Source organism: Solenopsis invicta, chromosome 8, assembly GCF_016802725.1.
Source record: "Solenopsis invicta isolate M01_SB chromosome 8, UNIL_Sinv_3.0, whole genome shotgun sequence".
NCBI lineage: Eukaryota > Metazoa > Arthropoda > Insecta > Hymenoptera > Formicidae > Solenopsis > Solenopsis invicta.
In genome coordinates, this window is record NC_052671.1 from 18653362 (window position 1) to 18675297 (window position 21936).

General features: G+C 32.5%; 2 protein-coding genes across 3 annotated transcripts in view; both read left to right on the forward strand.

Annotated features, from left to right (window-relative positions):
- Window positions 1–1864: 1864 nt before the first annotated feature.
- LOC105201342 (ras-related protein Rab-1A) lies at window positions 1865–7118 on the forward strand. Its single transcript, XM_011169325.3, has 4 exons — window positions 1865–2185; window positions 2987–3383; window positions 3466–3691; window positions 4850–7118. Exons 1-3 carry the CDS (start codon window positions 2163–2165, stop codon window positions 3664–3666), a joined length of 621 nt encoding a protein of 206 aa, XP_011167627.1. The 5' UTR covers window positions 1865–2162; the 3' UTR covers window positions 3667–3691; window positions 4850–7118.
- Window positions 7119–18941: 11823 nt separating this feature from the next.
- Window positions 18942–21936, forward strand: part of LOC105201341 (AT-rich interactive domain-containing protein 4A) — a 34017-nt gene continuing 31022 nt past the window's right edge. For both annotated transcript variants that reach the window (XM_011169324.3, XM_011169323.3), the window contains exon 1: window positions 18942–19585. In XM_011169324.3, coding sequence (XP_011167626.2) covers window positions 19580–19585 — 6 coding nt within the window. In that variant the 5' untranslated portion in view covers window positions 18942–19579. The remainder of the gene's footprint in view (window positions 19586–21936) is intronic.

The window sequence follows — 21936 nt, forward strand, 5'->3', positions numbered from 1 at the left end:
TTAGTTATATTGCATAAACTTAATTTACAAATATAATATATATTACATTTATTTTTAATGATCCATATATTGTAACAACTATTTTATTATGTAGTAATCTAATACTCAAAATTACATTGTGATTTAATTCAAATATTGTTTTTCAAAATTAATTTTAATTAGTTTTTTATGTGTGCAAATTTTAAAGTAAATTAATTTCATTAGTCATTAAATTTAACTTTGTTTAATTAAAAAATATTGAATAATTTAGAATATGGATCTTGATCAAAACTGAATTCTCCGCTCACACATGTATTTTCCAAATTTATAAATTATAAACACTTACATGATTGATTAATATTCTATTTCACGAGACGCACCTTTCTTATATCATTGTGTATCAAAACGTGTTTAAAGTATATTTTTATCTAAATTTGCATTTGATGAAACCTCATTCTATATAATTATCAAAATATCAATTTATCAAATATAAATATCAAACCTAATTACATCACAAAAGCATTATTTTTATTTATGTATGTATTACTTTATCCTATCAACGTAATGCAATACCAAAAAGGTTAACCTCTTCAATAATACCTCTTCAAACTGTTACCACACTGTTACCACACTTTCATTCTTATTTCAAAATACATACAATTTATTAATTCCCTAAATTTTCACCTTTTCGCCATCACGGCTGATGGCGAAAAAGTTCACGTGAAAAAGTTCATATTTCCGCTCATGAGTGAGTTACATGATTCCGTGGAATCGTACATGATCGTGCAGTTCACGTGAAACTTTTCACTTTTCACGTTTCCGCCCTAGGGAAAATGTTACATGATAGACCCCCTGACATCGATGTTATAACTTCGGCGTAAATCATACCGTGGCTGTGTTCCGTTTTTACTGGCAGTGCAGTAAATGTGACGTCATGACAGTACACTGTCACAACTGTTCCAATATTACTGCATTACTGCCAGCACTGCTATAGCATCGTATTTCAGAACAGCATAGTAGCCATATTGCATTGTAGCTACCTTGGAAGCTGCAGTAGTCACAGTGGCAATATGGCTACCATTCATGACGTCATTGATGTTACTAGATGCTGTCGCAGTGCGCTGCGTACCAATAACGGAACGGATTTTTCACCACTGCCAGTACTGGCAGTTATATCGGAACACAGCCCGTGTAAACGTAGTCAAAGGTGCAGGCAATAACAATTAATAGGCCTGTTCGTGTAGCTGCCCTTTTTGAATTAATTTCTTTGTCGTCTCTCTCTTACGATCGAATATATATTTATCTCATCTTGAGTGCCAAAATTTTTGGGGATTTCAAACAACTCGAACAAACCTAATGGCTTGTTTTCTGTTCCTGCACTAGACTGCAGTAGAACGTTCTTTCTTGCTTTCACTTATAGCGTTTTTCATTGGGAAAACTAGTACGCACTGAATGTGCACTTGCTGCAGGTAATTGGGCGTTTCCGTTGGCATCGTCATCGCGCGAACCGAAACGTCCAATTGCCAGCAGTGAGTGCACACTCAGTGCGCACTAGTTTTCCCAATGAAAAACGCTATTACTTTCAAATATATATCTATTTCATTTTAAGTGCACACTAATTCAGGAAGTTCAGGAACAGAAAACAAACGGTAATTTATGCAGAATCCGGTAAAGTTCAATACTAGAATTTTAAGGCTACTGTTTATTGAGACCTCGATAAATAGAAGTAATGAAATCCTAATAATGAACTTTACCGGTTTCGACATAAGTTAATGATTATTGCCTGCATAAATAAACTTCTATATTCTCTTTCCTAAAGACCTCCTTCCACAGTCCATTTAATTTCCCACCTTACCTCCAGATGGCAGGGTCTTGCTTTTTGTTTCCCATGCTAAGTAGAGAGCTTTCATTTCTAATAGTATATGTTCTGTGGATGTTCGGTACTCGCTGCGCTGCTGCCATTCTGGCATTACGTCAATGGTGGAGGTCTCATTTCGGTTTGGGAGGAGTTGCTGTGACCGCCATTGTTATAATTCCTCACCATATTATAGAACACAGCGAGAATTCGATTTACCTGCATTCCGCGTAGCGTGTGTCGAGGCTGAGGGACCGTTTTTCCGAGTATAACCTTCAAGAGTGCGGACCACAGACGGATCCATCGGCCGACGCATTCTTAGCGTAGCATGTCCACGATGAATCCCGAGTAGTGAGTAAACTTCCTTCTACGCAGGCATAAGTGTAACAAATTTGCCACTACGCACAGATTATCAAGCGATGATATAGGCGTTTCCACGACTAGGAAACATTCTCGTTATCGCCCTCCGAAATCGATGATCTTTGGGCGAGAGAATAAAAGAAAGAAATATACTTTGATCTTCATCGTCTGACAGATTTACCCTTCCCTCTCGTCGCTTTCCCCTACTACTTGAAACATGGCACTTTCATATTCGTAATCCATATTTCAGTATTTTGTACTATTACATTTTCATTTTACGATTTTCGACCTTGACTCTTTCCCCGTAATACGTCACGAACAAACACAAGTAGATAGTTAATAATAGACTTTTTAGAATTTTAACCTTTTATTTTCAATTTGACAATTTGTCTTGTACATTTTTTTTTAAACTAAAAATATTGTAATTCGTTGTAGCAATTTTGTTTAGTCATAAACTTTAGTTACAACATTTTATATATAACTTTAAATAAAAATTTTTACCAATACTTTACAGAGGTGTTAAAGTCATTAAACAATTTTTTTTAGAATTGTAAAAGTAATAATTCAGAAGTATTGCAACCCATTCTTTAAAGAAAGTGCTGAAAAATAATATGTGTACAGATTAAGAGGATCTACTGAAATGATTTAAAAAATGGTTTCTTGAATTTAAATGCCATATCCACAGTGGCTGACATTTTATAAAATAGAGATATTATTTTTTCTTTCTATTTTTGAGAATATAACATTTGCAAATTTGCTTGTAAACATGTATTAAAACATTTTTTGTTTCAGTGATTACCTGTTTAAATTGCTTCTAATTGGAGACTCTGGTGTTGGGAAATCTTGTCTCCTGTTACGCTTTGCTGATGACACATACACAGAAAGTTACATCAGTACTATTGGTGTGGACTTTAAGATTCGAACTATCGATCTAGATGGAAAAACAATAAAATTACAAATTTGGGATACTGCGGGTCAAGAGCGGTTCAGAACAATTACAAGTTCTTACTATCGAGGTGCGCATGGTATTATTGTTGTTTATGACTGTACAGATCAGGAGACTTTTAACAATGTAAAACAGTGGTTGGAAGAAATTGATCGTTATGCCTGTGATAACGTCAATAAGCTGCTAGTCGGCAACAAATGTGATCTACATACTAAGAAAGTAGTAGATTATACAACAGCTAAGGTAAATACATTCTTTTTTAATATTACGTGATTTATTTAAATTGATAACACACATTGTATAGCTATATTTTTTTTATAAATAGGAATATGCCGATCAACTCGGCATACCATTTTTGGAAACATCAGCAAAAAATGCAATGAATGTAGAGCAAGCTTTTATGACAATGGCTGCTGAAATAAAACTTAGAGTGGGTCCACCATCAAGTGGAGCGAGCGATCCAGCCAACAAAGTGAAGATAGAACACGGGCGTCCAATTGAATCTTCTAAATCTGGATGCTGCTGAGAATTGTAATCTGCGTTTAACCAAAGTAAGTGAAACAAAATTTAATAAGCTTAATAGATCTTATATCCATTTCCATCTATTAATTCACTTTGATCTTTAATTATCTTATTCTTTTTCCAATTCTTAAAACTAGAAAAAGATAAAGGATAAGTAAAACTAAGATTAAAATTAATCTACATTGGTGGAAGTGGATATTAGAAACATTCTAATTCGAGTCTCACCAAAGTGGATAAAAAAATAGAAAAGACAGACATTTGTTTTCTTTTTTGCACAACTATTCGTTTTCTTTTTCATTTCTTTGTCTCTCACTTTCTGAAAATCTTATGAAGCTATTCAAAATATACCAAATGGATTGTAAATGACAACCAGTTAATCTGTTGTGGCATGCATTATTCTATCAGCCCAATTTCAATGAAATTTGTAACTTGGGCAATTTTTGGGATCACAATTTTCCATGGTTAGGTAATAATTACTTAAAAAATTAAAACTTGAATAATATAGTTAAAAAATTAACAACTTGCGTTAATTTTAAATAATGTAACTTTTAATCTTAACTAGTTATTTTTGAAACACATGCTTTAATTTATTCTTTTTTTTTTTCTAAGTTAAAATCCATGTAAAAGAAAAATATAAAAAAATACAATCTTGCAAAAACATAATATTTCTTTATTATTTTAAATTTAATTTACAAATAAAATATTTAAATTTGATAATCTATATTCCAATTGTTTTGAGTAATCTAACTTAAAAAATTACAAATTTTTAATTTAATGAGTAATACTTTTCAAAATTAACTTTTAATTTAACTTAATTTAATGTTAATGTATCTTGACTTTTAACAAAGTTAATTTTTTGTTCATGTAACTTTTAACATAACTAAATTAATTTTGTAAGCCATTAATTAAAAAAAATAATAATTTACCTAATCTTGTTGATTTTGTATCCAAAATCTAAATTTGAAAATTTTGAAACTTTAACTTGGCAGATTCAATATGCAAAAAAATGTTAAAAATCATTTAAAAAAACTGAGTAGAGAAAAATAATAAAGATATGTCACTATGTTGCAAAGGGTGAAAAGACCAATCCACTTTGGTAAGATTCTTATCAGAGAATCTAAGCTCGAATGTGATTCATTAATTCATGTTGATTCATGAGGGACAATGACAGTCTTTTTTTTTTGCAGACATCTAATATGGTTGCGGTCCGGATACTGCAAAATTAAACTTATTATTGCAAGTATAAGAACGTACATGAAAGTTTAAGTTTACGTCAACAACAAAAAAAAGGGGAAAAAATGAATCTAACACACACTCATGGACCACCAACTCTTCTTCAGAGTTGTACGAAGCTCTTGTCCGCCTGCCCTAAATTTCGTTTTTGTAGTTAATTTTTCTTTCCAAAGAAGAAAAGACGTGGTTAATCAACGCCATTTTCTAGTATAAAGTTCGACTTTAGATAAATTTGTCGAATTAGTATTGATAATGTCGAGCGTGAGTGTAGATGTGCGTGTAATGGAAGGAGGGGGTAATTCGGGTCTTGAGAAGTAAATTGAATAATACTGTGTATGGTGATTATTATAATAAGCACTTTGATTTTTCCTTTTTAGCCTAATTGTAATATGTACTATAGCGTGTTTGGCTCTAGCCATTTCTATTCCTCTATACAATAATCCAGAACGTTTTCTCATGTTTCTTCTTTCGTTCTTTATTTTCTTTTAGAAAGCGCAGAGAGTTAGGATATTTGTTTCCTAATGAGGTTACACGAGAAATGCGGCATTCTTTTTCACCACACACACACACACACACACACACACACACACACACACACACACACACACACCTGCGCGCGCGCACCCACGCAGCATGCGAAATGAGTGTAAAAAATATCCATATAGAGGATATTTTTTAAAAGTTTATTTTTTTAAAAAGAAAACATTAATTAGTAATTTATAACATAAATATATGCACATATACAAACAATACCCATCATGTTAATAAATTGCTAATTAATGTTTACTTTCTAAAAATAAATTTTAAAATATCCTTGTATCTATACTTTTTACATTTGTTGTATACATATATAGGCAATGCACAAAATAATGTGAATATTTAGGAAATACATTACTTAATGATTGGTTTTCTTATGAAATCATTTTTAATACAGATTTTATTCTTCTATCTGATTCTATTTTTAAAACTTCAACTTTTTTCTCAGCCAACATAATTACTTAACTTAAATATCAAGTCTCTTAACTTAAATATCAAGTAACACACTATTTTATTACAATTAAGATGTCAACCAAGACTTGAAAATTTTCATCAAATATTAATCATAGTGATATCACCTTGTTATTGCAATGGTGATTACTTAAATCATGAGCAGTTTTGAAGAATAAAGTGGAAAATGAGTTTTCTTCAATATCTTTTAAGCATCCTCCGGCGTCTCCTAGAAGGTATTATGGTAAAAGAATGTAACATTGCACTGGTGACTAGTTAAGCATTGTATGATTTTTTTTAAACAAGAATAAAATCTGTATTAAAGACAAAGAACGAGCCAATCTTTTATTAATAAGATGCATGTATTTTCCAAATTTTTACATCATTTTATCTAGCCTATGTATGCATTATATGCATACATACATATTTAGTGTAATTTAATAATAAATATTTCAATGCTAACTAAGTGCATACACAGCATACACTTATAAATGCATACACACACACACACACATATATACATGTGTTTATGCGTGTATGTGTACATTGTATTTAATGGCAACTTTGATTGGATGCATTGATGCATATTAAAACAATCGATCACAAGTCACAAATTGATGTAAAGATATATATTTAATATGGATATTTGATATAAATCGATATAAGAATGTTTAATATAAATACATAAACAAATTAAAATTGGAAATTTTTAATACACTTTATTGTGCTATGTGTTAAAATATATATATATATATATATATATATATATATATATATATATATATATATATATATATATATATATAATTCTAATTATTTGGATTTTATTTTTACTCTTAGATTAGATTACTGTATAGCAGTTTTAATGTGCATAATAGTGCAATCCAATCGAATTCACCATAAGTATGCTGCTCATGTGCACCAAGCCAAACAGCAGTGCGGAACTTGGTTTGTTTAATTTTATCTATGATCCTCGTCATGGTCTTTTTTTACATAATTCAAATGCGATCCGAGAATCGACAAAAAATCTACGAACCAGCTCCGATCGAGCGGAAAAGCGAGGATATTTTATACGAGTTAAGAGATATTACAGTTACATGTAATCTAAATCGTAGCTTTGTATCGTGAGAGGGTTATTTGTGACGGGTATACGATATAATGGCATTCGAAAAGTTACAAATATAGTAACTGTAATTATATGAAATACGGATGAATAAACAATTATCTAAACGAAAATCGCATTCTTAAGTTTTGCGATATCGAAGTCATTTTGTTTTCGTAATCATGATCTCGCGATTTGTTATGATCGCCACACGCGCGTGACGTATACTCCTTTCCTTGATCATGTGATCTCAGGTTTTCTGACAAAGCTATAAATTGGCCAGAATCTTATTCATAATTAATCTTGCTTTTTTATGAGGCATACGAAAGCTATAGTGATAATTCGAGGCGTTAATTGATTGCGTCAACAATTTCAAAATTTCTCAGGTAAAACACGTGAAAACAAAATTTTGAACATGTTCACAAATTGTGAGTCACAACATGACTTTGCATCCTGTGCATTGTATATATGTAATACGCGTGAATGTTTGACATTAGCTTTCCACGTGTTCAACATCTCGGTAACTCTGATGAATTGACTACAAAGTGATACTCGTATTAAAAATCGTCATAAATTAGATCCTTTTGAATGTTGTTTAATAGGTTTTTCCAGGTTTTTTTCCCAGTTAGTACACTTTGGAATCAAATTCCAATGATATTCTAATTATAGTTAGTCACTGCTCTTGGAATTATTTATCATACTATAGCAGGTTAACGATCATTGGATGCATTTATTAATTGACTGCGTTCCAAAACTTGTCTTAACTGAGTTAACTCTTGCGCCGGTATTCATAGTCTGTTCATATTTCAAGATCGTCTTAAGTAACGTCTTAAGATGCTAATACGGCTCTCTGATTGGTTGATGGCATCTTAAGATGATCTTAAATGAAAACCGGCCTTTGGTCGTTCCGTAACGCAGAGTAAAAGAGCCTCGCACATGAAATGCATAACAGAGCATAAGCGTAGCATAAGGCCTCTGGATCAATGGAAATCTTATGTAAATCAATATGCCGACTTTATGCTGGATGCTCATTGGCCCATTGGTCTTAAGGGCCTCGCACATGAAATGCATAACATAACGTAAGCACAACATAAGACCGACGGACCAATGAAAATGTTATGTAACTCAATATGGCGACTTTATACTGGATGCTCATTGGTCTATCGGTCTTATGTTGTGCTTATGTTATGTTATGCATTTTATGTGCGAGGCCCTTTATGTTGTGTTTATGTTATGTTATGCATTTCATGTGCGAGGCCCTTTAAGGGTGCTATTACGTATCCGACGACGAATTTGTTGGATGTAACAACTGGCTGCCGACAAGAAAATAAGGAAGGAGCATTTGACGAGAATCCCATGGTTACGCTTGAAATGGAAGAAGCCTTTTAGTAACTTCAGTAAATATGGAGATTTTTTGTTTCTAGATTGCCTTTGCAATAGTCATTCATAATCTTATTTCAATAGCTTATACTTATATTGTATTATAAAGTTCATTAACAATAAATCAACTGTTAGTATTGTTTTATTGAAACAATAGTATTTTAATATATTTTACAAAAATTGTATATTTTTTGGTTTTTCATTTTACTACAATTAATGAGTGGAAAATGGGCTAATGAGAATCAGCATGGGTCAAAGAGAGCAATCATAAGTATAGATATTAAATCATTTATTTAATTCAAAATTACAAAACGAATGTTTCGACTCGCTTTGGAGTCATCTTTAGCGCAACAAAAAATAGTACAGGCAATAGAAATAGAAGCCGTTATCAGTCATGGAAAACGGGAAGCATTCAAGTTGCCAACGGTTTCACAAATCCGTGGTGACATTTTTAACAGTGAAAATATTGCTTAATAGCGAATTTGATTGGATGCACTAGTGCGCACTGAGTGCGCCCTCTTCTAGGGTGTTTACGAAAACTAATCGGATCTCGGATTGGATTGAACAATGGTACTCAACGTAAGTATAGAAAATTTCCCTAAGCTAATCGGATTGACGATTGCTGTCTCAAATGTAATCCGATTGATGACGAAAGCGTGGAGACCGAGAAGCATGCTTGAAAAGTAAGTCTCTTTATTTTTTTAAATAATAACACAAAAAATCAAAGATTAAGTTAAAAAGAATGATTTGAATTTAGATTTATTGTAATTTTTTTTGTCTAAACACTGGATTTCGTTTAAATTTCTGTTTGTAAAAATTAATTAATCTATTCTAAAGTTTGTGGTTATATCGGAAACAAATCAAAATTAATAAAACAATTATTAATTATTAGGTACATATTAAAGCATATAATATTTCAAGCATATCATATAGAATTCCTGTTTATTATAAACTTAGTAAACATAACTTTGAAATTATTCAACTACATTATACATTAATCAATATTAATTTATATGTTAAAAATTAATAATGTTTCTAAAAATGTTCTTTTTATTCTTTTCCAGATCGTAAATAAACTTCAATTCTATGAATAAATAAAAATTACTGGAAAATGGATTTATATGAAGAGGGCATTATTGAACAATATATCAATTTGTGCTAACTTAAAATTTGTAAAATCTACTTTTCTTTATTAGTTGTTTATTAGAGAGTAATAATATAAAAATGTAATATACGCATCATATATGCATACAATTATTTTAATTTTATTTATGTATATTCCGTTCTTATATTATTACTCTCTAATGAACAACTAACAAAGAATAGCAGATTTTACAAATTTTAAGTTAGCACAAATTGATAATGTTCAATAATGCCCTTTCAATCCATTTTCCAGTAATTTTTATTTATTCTTGGAGTTGAAGTTTATTTACGATATGGAAAAGAATAAAAAAAACATTTTCAGATACATTATTGATTTTTAACATATAAATTAATATTGATTAATGTATAATGTAGTTGAATAATTTCAAAGTTATTTTTACTGAGTTTATAATAAACAGGAATTCTATATGATATGCTTGAAATATTATATGCTTTAATATGTACCTAACAATTAATAATTGTTTTATTAATTTTGATTTGTTTCCGACATAACCACAAACTTTAGAATAGATTAATTAATTTTTACAAACAGAAATTTAAACGAAATCCAGTGTTTAGACAAAAAAATTACAATAAATCTAAATTCAAATCATTCTTTTTAACTTTATCTTTGATTTTTTGTGTTATTATTTAAAAAAATAAAGAGACTTTTCAAGCATGCTTCTCGGTCTTCACGCTTTCGTCATCAATCAAATTACATTTGAGACAGCAATCGTCAATCCGATTAGCCTAGGGAAATTTTCTATACCTACGTTGAGTACCACTGTTCAATCCAATCCGAGATCCGATTAGTTATCGTAAACACCCCTAGTATGTTGTATTCGGTTGGCGTGCACTCCACTAGTTCAGAAACTATGGTGTGTTCGATTGATAATGCACTGAAAAGGTGTTAGTAAAAACGTGTTCGATTGAATTGCACTACTCTAGTTCAGTGATATGTTTATAGGCTTGTTTTCTATTCCTGCACTAGACTGCACTGGAACGTTCCTTCGTGCTTTCGCTAACTTTGAAACATCTATCTATTTCATTTTAAGTGTACACTTATTTAGAGAGTTCAGGAACAGAAAACAAACGGTATGTTCGATTGAACGCACTACACTAGTACAGAATGCACTGAATCGCACCGAGATTTTCGGCAGTGCGGTTCAATGCATTCCGTACTTATAGTTTAGTACCAAATTGATACAACGTATATAATAGCAGAAGATGGCAAAAATATGATAGAAAAAATATTGGCCTAGTTTACACCGAGCACTTGATATGCATACTAACTCGTAACTTTCTATTAATTTATCTTATAGCGTTTTCGATTGGGAAAAAGTTAGTGCGCACCAGTGCGCACTCAGTTCATGCCAACACTGGACAAGTTCCATGAGTTGCATTGAATAGTGCAAATGCAAAAGAATACGCCCAAATTTTCAGTGCAAGTGTTACTTGAGTTAATTATAATAGATCACGCACAAAAAGAAAAAAATAATCTCAAAAAAGTAATCTCATGTTCAGTAAGTAATGATTTTTACTAAATGAAATTAAATAGTATATAATCATTTAAAAAATGCTATTATATTACATCAAGTAATTAATTATATTTTAAAAAATTATATTTTAAAATAAAATTGATGTACTTGTATAAAAGATATAACACTTAAGGTGTCATTATCCATTTTTTTACACATGCTACATAGTTTACAGTTTTTGGAATCATTCTTCTAGTTCGGAAGATTGCAATTATTTCTTCTTCCTTGCTTGAACTAGAAGATGATTCCAAAAATGTCTCCAAAATATTAAAAAGATCCAAATCCGGATTGCTCATTCTTTCAAATTTAAAACTTTGTTCGTTATTACTTACAATAATGCACTGATGCTTGCATGCATCCAGTGCATTGAACTGGCACGGTCAAAATATCTCGTGCCACTTATAGCGTTTTTCATTGGGAAAACTAGTGCGCACTGAATGTGCACTTGCTACAGGTAATTGGGCGTTTCCGTTGACACCGTCATCGCGCAAACCGAAACGTCCAATTGCCAGCGGCGAGTGCACACTCAGTGCGTACTAGTTTTTCCAATGAAAAACGCTATTAGTACGCACTGAGTGCACACGGGTGACACTCTTTTGGATACAACACGATTGGACACCAACCAATCATCTTGACTTATCTAACCAAACCAACGGAAAAACTCTAGGCATCGGCCGCTGTGAGTGGTGGTGTCCAATCGTGCGGTGTCCAATCGCGCACATCCCAGTGCACACTATGCGAGTGTCGTGCGTTCAAACGAACACGTGACACTAGCCAAGTGCGCATTGGCACTGCCAATCGAACACGCGCCTGACACTGAGTGCAGCCAGTGCATCCCAATCGAAAACGCTATTACTGTCGACCTTTGACTATATAAATATTTATATAGTCAAAGCTGTCGACAATGCGTGTATACATAATACATATATTTAATTATCTTGATTCATATTGTACCAACTTAATATACTATTTTTTAAATTTATTGCCGAAATTAAGATAATTTAATAGAAAATTACTAGTTAGTACGCGTATCAAGTACTCGGTGTAAACAAGGTCATTGTTATTAGACGAACTATTAGATAGTTCAAGCAGTTCCAGCGATGAAGAGATAATGACAATATTAATGAAATGTGAAAATATTCCAAAAGTGAAAAATATGATGGAAATTATTAATAAATAATCTGACAAGGAGGTATGCTATATTTTAAATATTTGTTATTTTAGATTTAAAACATCTGTTATTAGTTTCAGTGACATTTTTGTTTGAAACGAAGCACATTCGATATGTTGAATAATATGTATTTAAATTTGGAAATTTATAATACAAGAACAGAGCATGGTGGGCATAAAACAATAAATAGTGATGTACAGCTATTAGCCCTCTTATAGTATGTATTTTATATATTTATGTAATTAATATGTATATACATAAGTATTTAATAATATTATATTTACAGGTTTGCAGGAAACAAATGTGTGATACGGAACATTGCATCTAGATTTAATGTAGCAGAATCTACTTTTTATTTTATCATAACAAATGTTATAAAATATTTTAATTATATTGCTCCAAATATGATAAAGATGCCAGATACAGAAGATAGAAAAAGATTAGTTGCTCGTGGATTTAAAGATATGCGTAGTTTTTTATGTTTAAAAAATGCATAACAGTTGACTAATAATTTATTAGTGGTAGTAATCAATAGATTAATTAACTAATAATTATCAATATAGCAATAGTTATAGTTCAAGTTACCAGTTGCACTGAGTTAGGTCAGAGTAAATAACTTCACCTAGGTTAGTGTAAATACCCGCACTCAGTTCAGTATAAAAATACACACACTCTGAGCAAGTGCGCCTAGTAACAAAAAGTTACCAGCCACTGGAACGGGACGAGTGCACGCCAATCGAATTCGCTATAACTGTATAACTGTCGTATAATTATTTTGAATCTTAAAAAATTATTTTAATTGAGACTATCCGTTTGTTTTCTGTTCCTGAACTCTCTAAATAAGTGTACACTTAAAATGAAATAGATAGATGTTTCAAAGTTAGCGAAAGCAAGAAGGAACGTTCTAGTGCAGTCTAGTGCAGGAACAGAAAACAAGCCTTATATTTTCTCGCCGTCGTGTCGCAAGAAATGAAATTTCACTGTACATATAACTGTTAAATGATTATTTTAGTTGTCAAAAAATTATTTTACTTGCGATTGTATGTACTTGTAGATCTCATTTCGAGCTGATGACGACTAACGAGATAAGTTTTGTCTGTAGAAATTAATTTCTCTTGACGAAGTAAGCACTCAAACGTTACTTGTTTCACATCAATACGTGCTCACGGTTTTGAGTCAAAATGCGTACAGTCGTAAGCTAAAAGGTTGCAACGCATTTTCTTCGATTGTTTTTGGAATGTAAACTTGCTCATCGAACGGCAAACGTCATTGGTTCTTACCTGTGGATCCAACCAATTAAGCATTGAACCATCTAACCATCGGAAGAAAATGTGTTGCAACCTCTTAGCTCATAACTGTACTAACTGTCCGGAACATTCCGTTTTACGTGAACGTTACGCAGAAGGTCAGGGGGTTGAAAATAATCAACGGCAAATTCAAATGTATAAATACCAAAAATATAAAGAATAAATTGAAGGTAAGTCGAATATTACAAAAAAATTAGTTTTTTACAAGTAACCTTGTATCATTTGACGGATTAAATCAATTATAATTTACTCAATAACAAGAGATACTCATGATGCAAATATTCGGTGATTGTTTGTAAATTGAGACTTTTATCTTGTAAATGAATATGTAGCATTTCAGAAATTAACCGCCTGCCCAAATAGCGCTCATTATCTAAGATTTTGATGTTTTTCCAATCAAATTTGTGATTACAAATAAATCTGTGTTCTGTAATGACAGAGTGATTGTGCGTGTTCCAATTAATGTGGTTGCGATGCTCATTAATTCTTGTTTATAATTTCCTGCTGGTTGGTCCACATATGACGCCTCGCGACGACTGTACACCCACGGACTTTGATTCTGTCCATGGGAAAATTTTCCAAACTGAGAAGTCGCTATTTTTCTACATATTTACAGTTCATGATTAACGTAACAACCAATAAGCTTTATGGCTCTTGCAGACCACCGCGATTTGCGACACGCGACGCGCGATTATCCAATAGGCGTTTACAATTTTTTTAAAAGACGTACGCCTATTGGATAATCGCGCGTCGCGTGTCGCAAATCGCGCTGGTCTGCCAGAGCCATTAGTCGTTTCATTAATCATAAACTGCGAGTATGTAGAAAGTGGTGACTTCTCAGTTTGGAAAATTTCCCTATGGACAGAATCAAAGTCCTTGGGTGTATAGGCTGTGTTCCGATATAACTGCCAGTACTGGCAGTGGTGAAAAATCCGTTCCGTTATTGGTACGCAGCGCACTGCGACAGCATCTAGTAACATCAATGACGTCATGAATGGTAGCCATATTGCCATTGTGACTACTGCAGCTTCCAAGGTGAGGTAGCTACAGTGCAATATGGCTACTATGCTGTTCCGAAATACGATGCTATAGCAGTGCTGGCAGTAATGCAGTAATATTGGAACAGTTGTGACAGTGTACTGTCATGACGTCACATTTACTGCACTGCCAGTAAAAACGGAACACAGCCATAGTCACCTGCATTATAGTTGCGACACTTTTTTTCGATGCGTTTCTGAACGCGCAATTATAACGAGAGCTGAAAACGTGATTGGTTCTTACTTGTGGATCCAACCAATTACGTTCGCCTATCGATGAGCAAGTTTACATTCCAAAAACCATCGAAGAAAATGTGTTGCAACCTTTTAGCTCACGACTATACACCTAGGGCTGCGTTCAGATTCTCCACCCGGTGAGTGATCTCTGGGTGACTGGGTAAATGGGCGGAGCTAATGAAAAGCTCCCTAGTGGTTTATGGAATCTGAACGCACTCTCAAACATTGGGTGTGTTTAGCAAATAACGCTGAGAAATAGTAACATAAATATCTCAGATTCAGAATAAATTACATAATTACAGAATAAATTACATAATAAATTAAGATAAACGATAAAGATAATACATAAATATTTTACTATGAATATTCTTATCAATATAACTAAAGTAGATGAAAATTAAATGTTAGTAGAATAGGACAAATCAATTTAAACAATGAAAATAAATTTTTATTTTAACAAATTAGATGAAGATATATATTGCGCATATCATCTATTATATGTATAGGCTTGTTTTCTATTCCTGCACTAGACTGCACTGGAACGTTCCTTCTTGTTTTTACTAACTTTCAAATATATATCTATTTCACTTTAAGTGCACACTAATTCAGGGAGTTCAGGAACAGAAAACAAACAGTATATTTTATTAGTATCAGAAAATATTTAATAATACTAAAAATCTTTAACATACTAATCTCAAATATAAATATTTATATAACGGTTTTGTGAGACTGTAGACCAAGAAACCTTACATTAATAGAATAAAAGATTAATATTTATTAATCTGTAATTACATAAACAGAATAATAAACAAAACGTTTAAACTTTATTTGGTTATTAACGTTTTTCTTTATTATATTTATACATTTTAATTTTTATTTACTATAATATTTTAAATTAAATTTATTTTTTTATTTTAAATTTGTTTTAAATATACGAGCTTTATCACAAATATATAGAAATTTTTATAGCGATACATTTTGGAACGCACCTTTACGTCACCCACCCGTTTCACCCGGCTCAAGGACCCATGTGGTTGTTCCACTTTCTCGGGATAGACAGAGTGATAAAGTGAACGACCCACCTAATGTCCGGTAGGGGCACTCTAATAGCGTTTTTCATTGGGAAAACTAGTGCGCACTGAATGTGCACTTGCTGCAGGTAATTGGGCGTTTCCGTTGGCATCGTCATCGCGCGAACCGAAACGTCCAATTGCCAGCGGTGAGTGCACACTCAGTGCGCACTAGATTTCCCAATGAAAAACGCTATAAAGGAATCTGAACGCTCTTTAGGTGCCTGGGTGCACTCGGGTGGGGAATCTGAACGCAGCCTAGCGTGTTTGGTTCTGTCCATGGGGAAATTTTCTAAACTGAGAAGTCGCTATCTTTCTACATACTTACAGTTCATGATTAACGTAACAACCAATAAGCTCTAGTCGTTTCATTAGAGTGTATTCCAAAAGTTCTATCAAAAATATCTTTTTTAATAATAAAGTTGGTAATACTGTAAGTAACTACGCTGTGTTCCGTAATAAAAGTTGAGTTTGTGATTTTGTTAGCTTGCAGAGATCATCAGAGAAGTTAGTTTAATTTCTTGTAATTTAATTATTTATAAAATAATTTTAATGACGTATTATTTATTAAAATACTTATAATCATGTATTATTAAAATAATATTTACTAACAATAATTTTTATTTTAAAATAGGAATTAAGCAAAAAATAGATTTCTAAAAATTCTGTGAAACTAAAAATCGCAAATTTTGATTAATTTTAAATTATTAATTATAAGTAAATTAGATTATATTCGTTTGTGTACAGTCACCTGCATAATAGTTGCGACACTTTTTTTTCAATGATTTTTGGAATGTAGCATTTCTCATTGAGCGGCGAACGTAATTGGTTAGATCCACAAGGTAAGAACCAATCACGTTCTTAGCTCTCGTTATAGATGCGCGTTCAGAAACACATCTAAGAAAAAGTGTCGCAACTATAATGAACACGACTATACACTAATAGTGCATAATAAAATTTATTCTGTTTAAGTAGTTGGAGAAGCTACAGTAGCTTAGCTGATATGCTTAAAATTGTTAGACTTTCATTAAATATTATTATAATATAATTTTATACTTATTTTATACAAAATCAAATAAGTGTAAGATTATAAAAAAAGTAATATCAATATTGGCAATATCAACAAATTTATCCTACAAACAATCTTTGCAGTTAATTTTCAATCTTTGGAAGTTTTTGTGCTCTTCAATTCCTATTTTAAAATCAAAATTATTATCACTAAATAATATTTTAATCAATAATACATGATTACAATTATTTTATAAATAATTAGAATGCAAGAAATTAAATTAATCTCTTTGCTGATCTTTGTAAGCTAACGATAATTACAAATTCAACTTAAGCCTGCCGCAGACGATACGTTTTTTCTTATGGGATTGCTTACGTGCTCCTATACTGGCAGTCTCACGTGCTCCCATACTGGAAATGGGTAGCTTATGGGCTACTAGCTCGCGTACTGGATTTTCGTAATAGATCATGTCCTATTTTTCTTACGTGATTCTGTACTGGTTTATTGTGAAAGCCAATCAGGACGCAGTCTGTACAGGTTATACTGGGTTATACCAGGTTATACTGTCGAAGTGTTGTCAAAGTTCAAACGTGAATTCACTTCGCAAACATGACGTCGTGCAAAAATGAAAAGACTTCAAAATAGTCCAGAAAAAGTATTTTATGTTTAATAGAGGCCTACTAATAGGAACCATGTTTATATGCGATAAACACACCAAATTACCATAATAAGCACAGTAAAAGTAAGGCATTAAAGAATGTATTGACTGTCGATTCCATAAACGTCGGCGATATTTATTTTGTTGTCGCAATTTTTTAATAATTAAAAATAATGCAATAGCAATTTTACGACAATGTACACCCAAGGACTTTGATTCTGTCCATGGGGAAATTTTTCAAATTGAAAAGTCGCTATCTTCCTACATATTTACAGTTCATGATTAACGTAACGACCAATAAGCTCTAGTCGTTTCATTAATCATGAATTGCGAGTATGTAGAAAGTGGTGACTTCTCAGTTTGGAAAATTTCCCCATGGACAGAATCAAAGTCCTTGGGTGTACACCCAAGGACTTTGATTCTGTCCATGGGGAAATTTTTCAAACTGAGAAGTCGCTATCTTTCTACATACTTACAGTTCATGATTAACGTAACAACCAATAAGCTCTAGTCGTTTCATTAATCATGAACTGCGAGTATGTAGAAAGTGGTGACTTCTCAGTTTGAAAAATTTCCCCATGGACAGAATCAAAGTCCTTGGGTGTACAACTGTTGCAATAATTTCATCCATCTCATCTATCTCATCCATATTTAAGCGTGCCGCTTCTATGAAACAAATTTCAGTTGCTCAGCCCGTACGAAAACTCACACCGTGTGAAGCCACGGCCAGTAGCATTGCCAATACCATTGCCCGTACGGTAGCAAGTAAGAAAATCCAGTTAGAAATCCAGTAAGAAAAAACGTATCGTCTGCGGCAGGCTTTACATTACGGAACACAGCGTAGTTAGTTACAGTACTACCAACTTTATGATTAAAAAAATTATTTTCAATAGAATTTTTGGAATATACCCGTAGTTAATTACAGTGTTACCAACTTTATTATTAAGAGATATTTTCAATAGAACTTTCGGAATACACCCCCGATTAGTAGAGTCCCTAGAAGTAGAGAGTCTGGACATCTTGGGCTTCCACGTGATTGGACTGCACCAAAAATGGCAGCACCAATACGGATCCCTGTTTAATCCTCTTTAGCCAATGCGATAACAGCATACATACGTCAAGTGCACACAATGATAAACATACACACACATAAAGCTCACGTACATACACTCACATATTCATTACCGACATTTTAGGGGCTGATGTCCAGACTCTGTACTTCTAGGGACTCTACCGATTAGTTATCGTAAACCCTCTATGCACTCTACGCTCTTCAAACGTAATTTGGAACGCACCTATGGTAGACCAATCACAAGTGATAACCATATGGCGCCACTTTGATTAAAGGGCTCTTTATCCAAGAGTAGATGGCGCTTAGCCAGCGTCTGACTGCCGAACCGCTCATTTCTGTCGTACATCCCTGGTTGTCCTTGTGAAGGCGCAGATCCGACGCGCCGTTTCGATATCGAATCTCTCTCGAGAGTAGCGTGCATTCGCTTTTCGCACACGGCGGTAGTGCGGACGAGAAAAAAATTCTTCGTTACTTGCGGGTGTGGTTCCTTCAGCTGTGGCTTTTGTCGATAATTCGCGTATGGTGTTGTATGGGCGCATACGTTTGTGACGGTACTCTTGGGTACTCTGGACGATTCTCTCGGCGTGACAACGTATGTACATAATACAGATCGTCCGTCGCGTCATGATTCAATAAAAGCGGCCGAGTCGGCCGACAAGTCTCGTTAGGATGGAAACTGGTTAAGAACGAGAGAGCTCGTACGCATTTGTGCTGTGGACGTGAGACAGTCGTTTTTTTCGAAGCGGGTCAGTCTGTGATCCATACTGCTGCTTGTCTGTCCGCACGCGATTCGCTTCACTAGAACAGCGAGAACGTGTGGAAGATGTGAGGTCGGCACACGTCCGTTCTAATGTCTCGCGAGTGTGTTTCGTTTCGTTTGATTGTCTGGCCTCAGGCTCTCTACAGAGCTAAAGTCTCGTGAGTGCGTGTGATTCGATCGAGTTAACGTTTACGCCGTGGAGCTCTATAGAAGATGCTGGTGAGTAAACAGGCGTAGGAGGGGGAGAAGGGAGGGAGAAAAAAGAGAGAGCGTAATAATGTTGAAAGGCAGCAGCGGTAGTAACCGCGGGAGTTCACGTCTCGTTTTGCGGATCGGTCCCGGATAGCGAGTATGTAACTTTGTCCTTACGGCGAAAATGTGAAAAGTGAAAATCTTTATTATTAATTGAAATAAGGAGATAAATAAGGAGTTTAAGTTAATTTAAATAAAGAGAAAATAAGAAGAAATTTTTCACTTTTCCCACACGTTTCCGCCCTAAAGAGAAAAAGTTACACGTTTGCTACCCTATAACGTGCATGTTCGCGTTAAGTGCCTCCGTGTCTACCTACATTTTTTTGCAGAATCCGTTATGACATATCCGTTAACACGTTTGCGCTTCTTCCATCTTTCCTTCTGCTTTTGCCTCTTCCTTTTGCCTTTTTTTTCGCGCACGCATCACGACACGTACACAGCTATACCCGTCCTTCCCTCTTTCTTTTCTCTTTTTGTCTTTTGGAAATAAACCTGAGTGTGAATCTTTCCCATCTAATCAGTGCTATCAGATTATAAATACTTGTAATAAATATGATAAAAAGATTTGTATTATAAATGAATAATTGCTAGAATCTATTAAAAACCAGAACACTCCTAGGAACTATAGAATTATTGCTAGTATAAACAGAACTGTCAATAAAAACATTTTTGAAAGTGAGAATAAAACATTGAAAAAAGATTGCATAACTTGAATTGATTATTGACTAAATTTTTTAACTTGATTAAATCTCTTTAATTTAAGTATTTAAGTTAAATTTCTTTAGTTCAAGCATTTATATATTTAACTTAAATACATTAAATAAATTAAACAAATTTAATCAAGTTGGAAGAATTAGTCAAGTTAACAATTTTTTCTCAGTACCAGCTTTACACAGAGACATTATACAATCAATACAATTCCTAAAAAGTGTTATAAAGTTTTATATTTTTCTTCCCCAAAAAGTTCCTGAAATTTCTTTCTAAAAAATCCTAATAATAAAATACAAATTTAGAAGAAAATCTATCCAATCTGGGAACTTTGTATCTGACATAATACCATTGAAAAAGAAATGTATTTTGTAAAATCTGGGAACTTTTTTGGATATAAGTATTAACATAAGAAAATTAGATGTAGATTTGTATTTTTTACACACAGAGAAATATCAATTTTATTACTGAGGAAAGCAATTGCTCAATTGCACGAGTACTTTGTGTTTCTTTGAGAAATAATTATCTTTAACAAAAAATATTTTTCTGACAATAATCTCAAAATATTTTTACCACTTTTAGAAAAACTCATAAACTTAAAAAGAATGTATACCCTTTTAAAGATTATAAAATTTTATCAAAGAAAGGTCCAAATAATAAATAAATTAATATTAATAATACTTGTGTTCTCAATATTGAAATAAACAAATTAGTAAAAACATCCGGCTAAGCTTATATGCTCCAATTATTTATTCTTAAATTTAGAAGCCTTTTCTTTTAATATTAATTATTTTTAAATAAATTAAATTTTTGTTTTAATTTAATATTTTTAACAGGGTTGGCAAAATTCCATTTTTTTAAACACAGTTTATGCCAATAATAAAAATCCATGTTTTTCATAAAGAACTAAAAATAAAATAAAATCTTTTTTATTGAAAAGGATAAAATATATAAAAAATATATAAAAACCTTTTTATCATGCCTCACACTATTTAAATACTACTTTGTAAAGAAATTTTTAAAATGAAAAGCGGGAAAGTGACAAAGAGAAAAAGTAACAATAAATATTTTAGAAATCCAGAATTATTTGAGACATTATCATTATATAGAGATATGACTAAAAGGTTGTGATTGTGCAAATCTCAGTTATCTGGTGAATCAAGATGAAACAGTCTGTTAAGTTAACACTTCTATCGCAAAAATTCAGAATGACACCTATGTCAAAATTAAGTGCTTTTAGTGTGCTAATTATTTAAAGGAAAATTACTAATACTGGCATAGCTTTCCTAAAGTAGTATTCCTTTATTTCTCGGAAATTATACATTGCACTGCATTAATATTGATGAAAGCTCTACTTAGATAATTAAAGATATTAAATCTAGTTCATACATTCATGGTTGTGTTCTATATAAATCTACTAGAAATTAATTTTTTTTTAAACGTGAGAATAAAATTTGCATGATTTTCTTTTGCAAATTGCATAGTTTAAACAATAGTGTGATATTAATGTAAGATTATTTATTTGTAACGTTATTTATTTATTTGTAACGATTTATATATTTGTAATGTCCTAAAACTCTTTTAATTTTTATTGTTTTCATATATTTTTT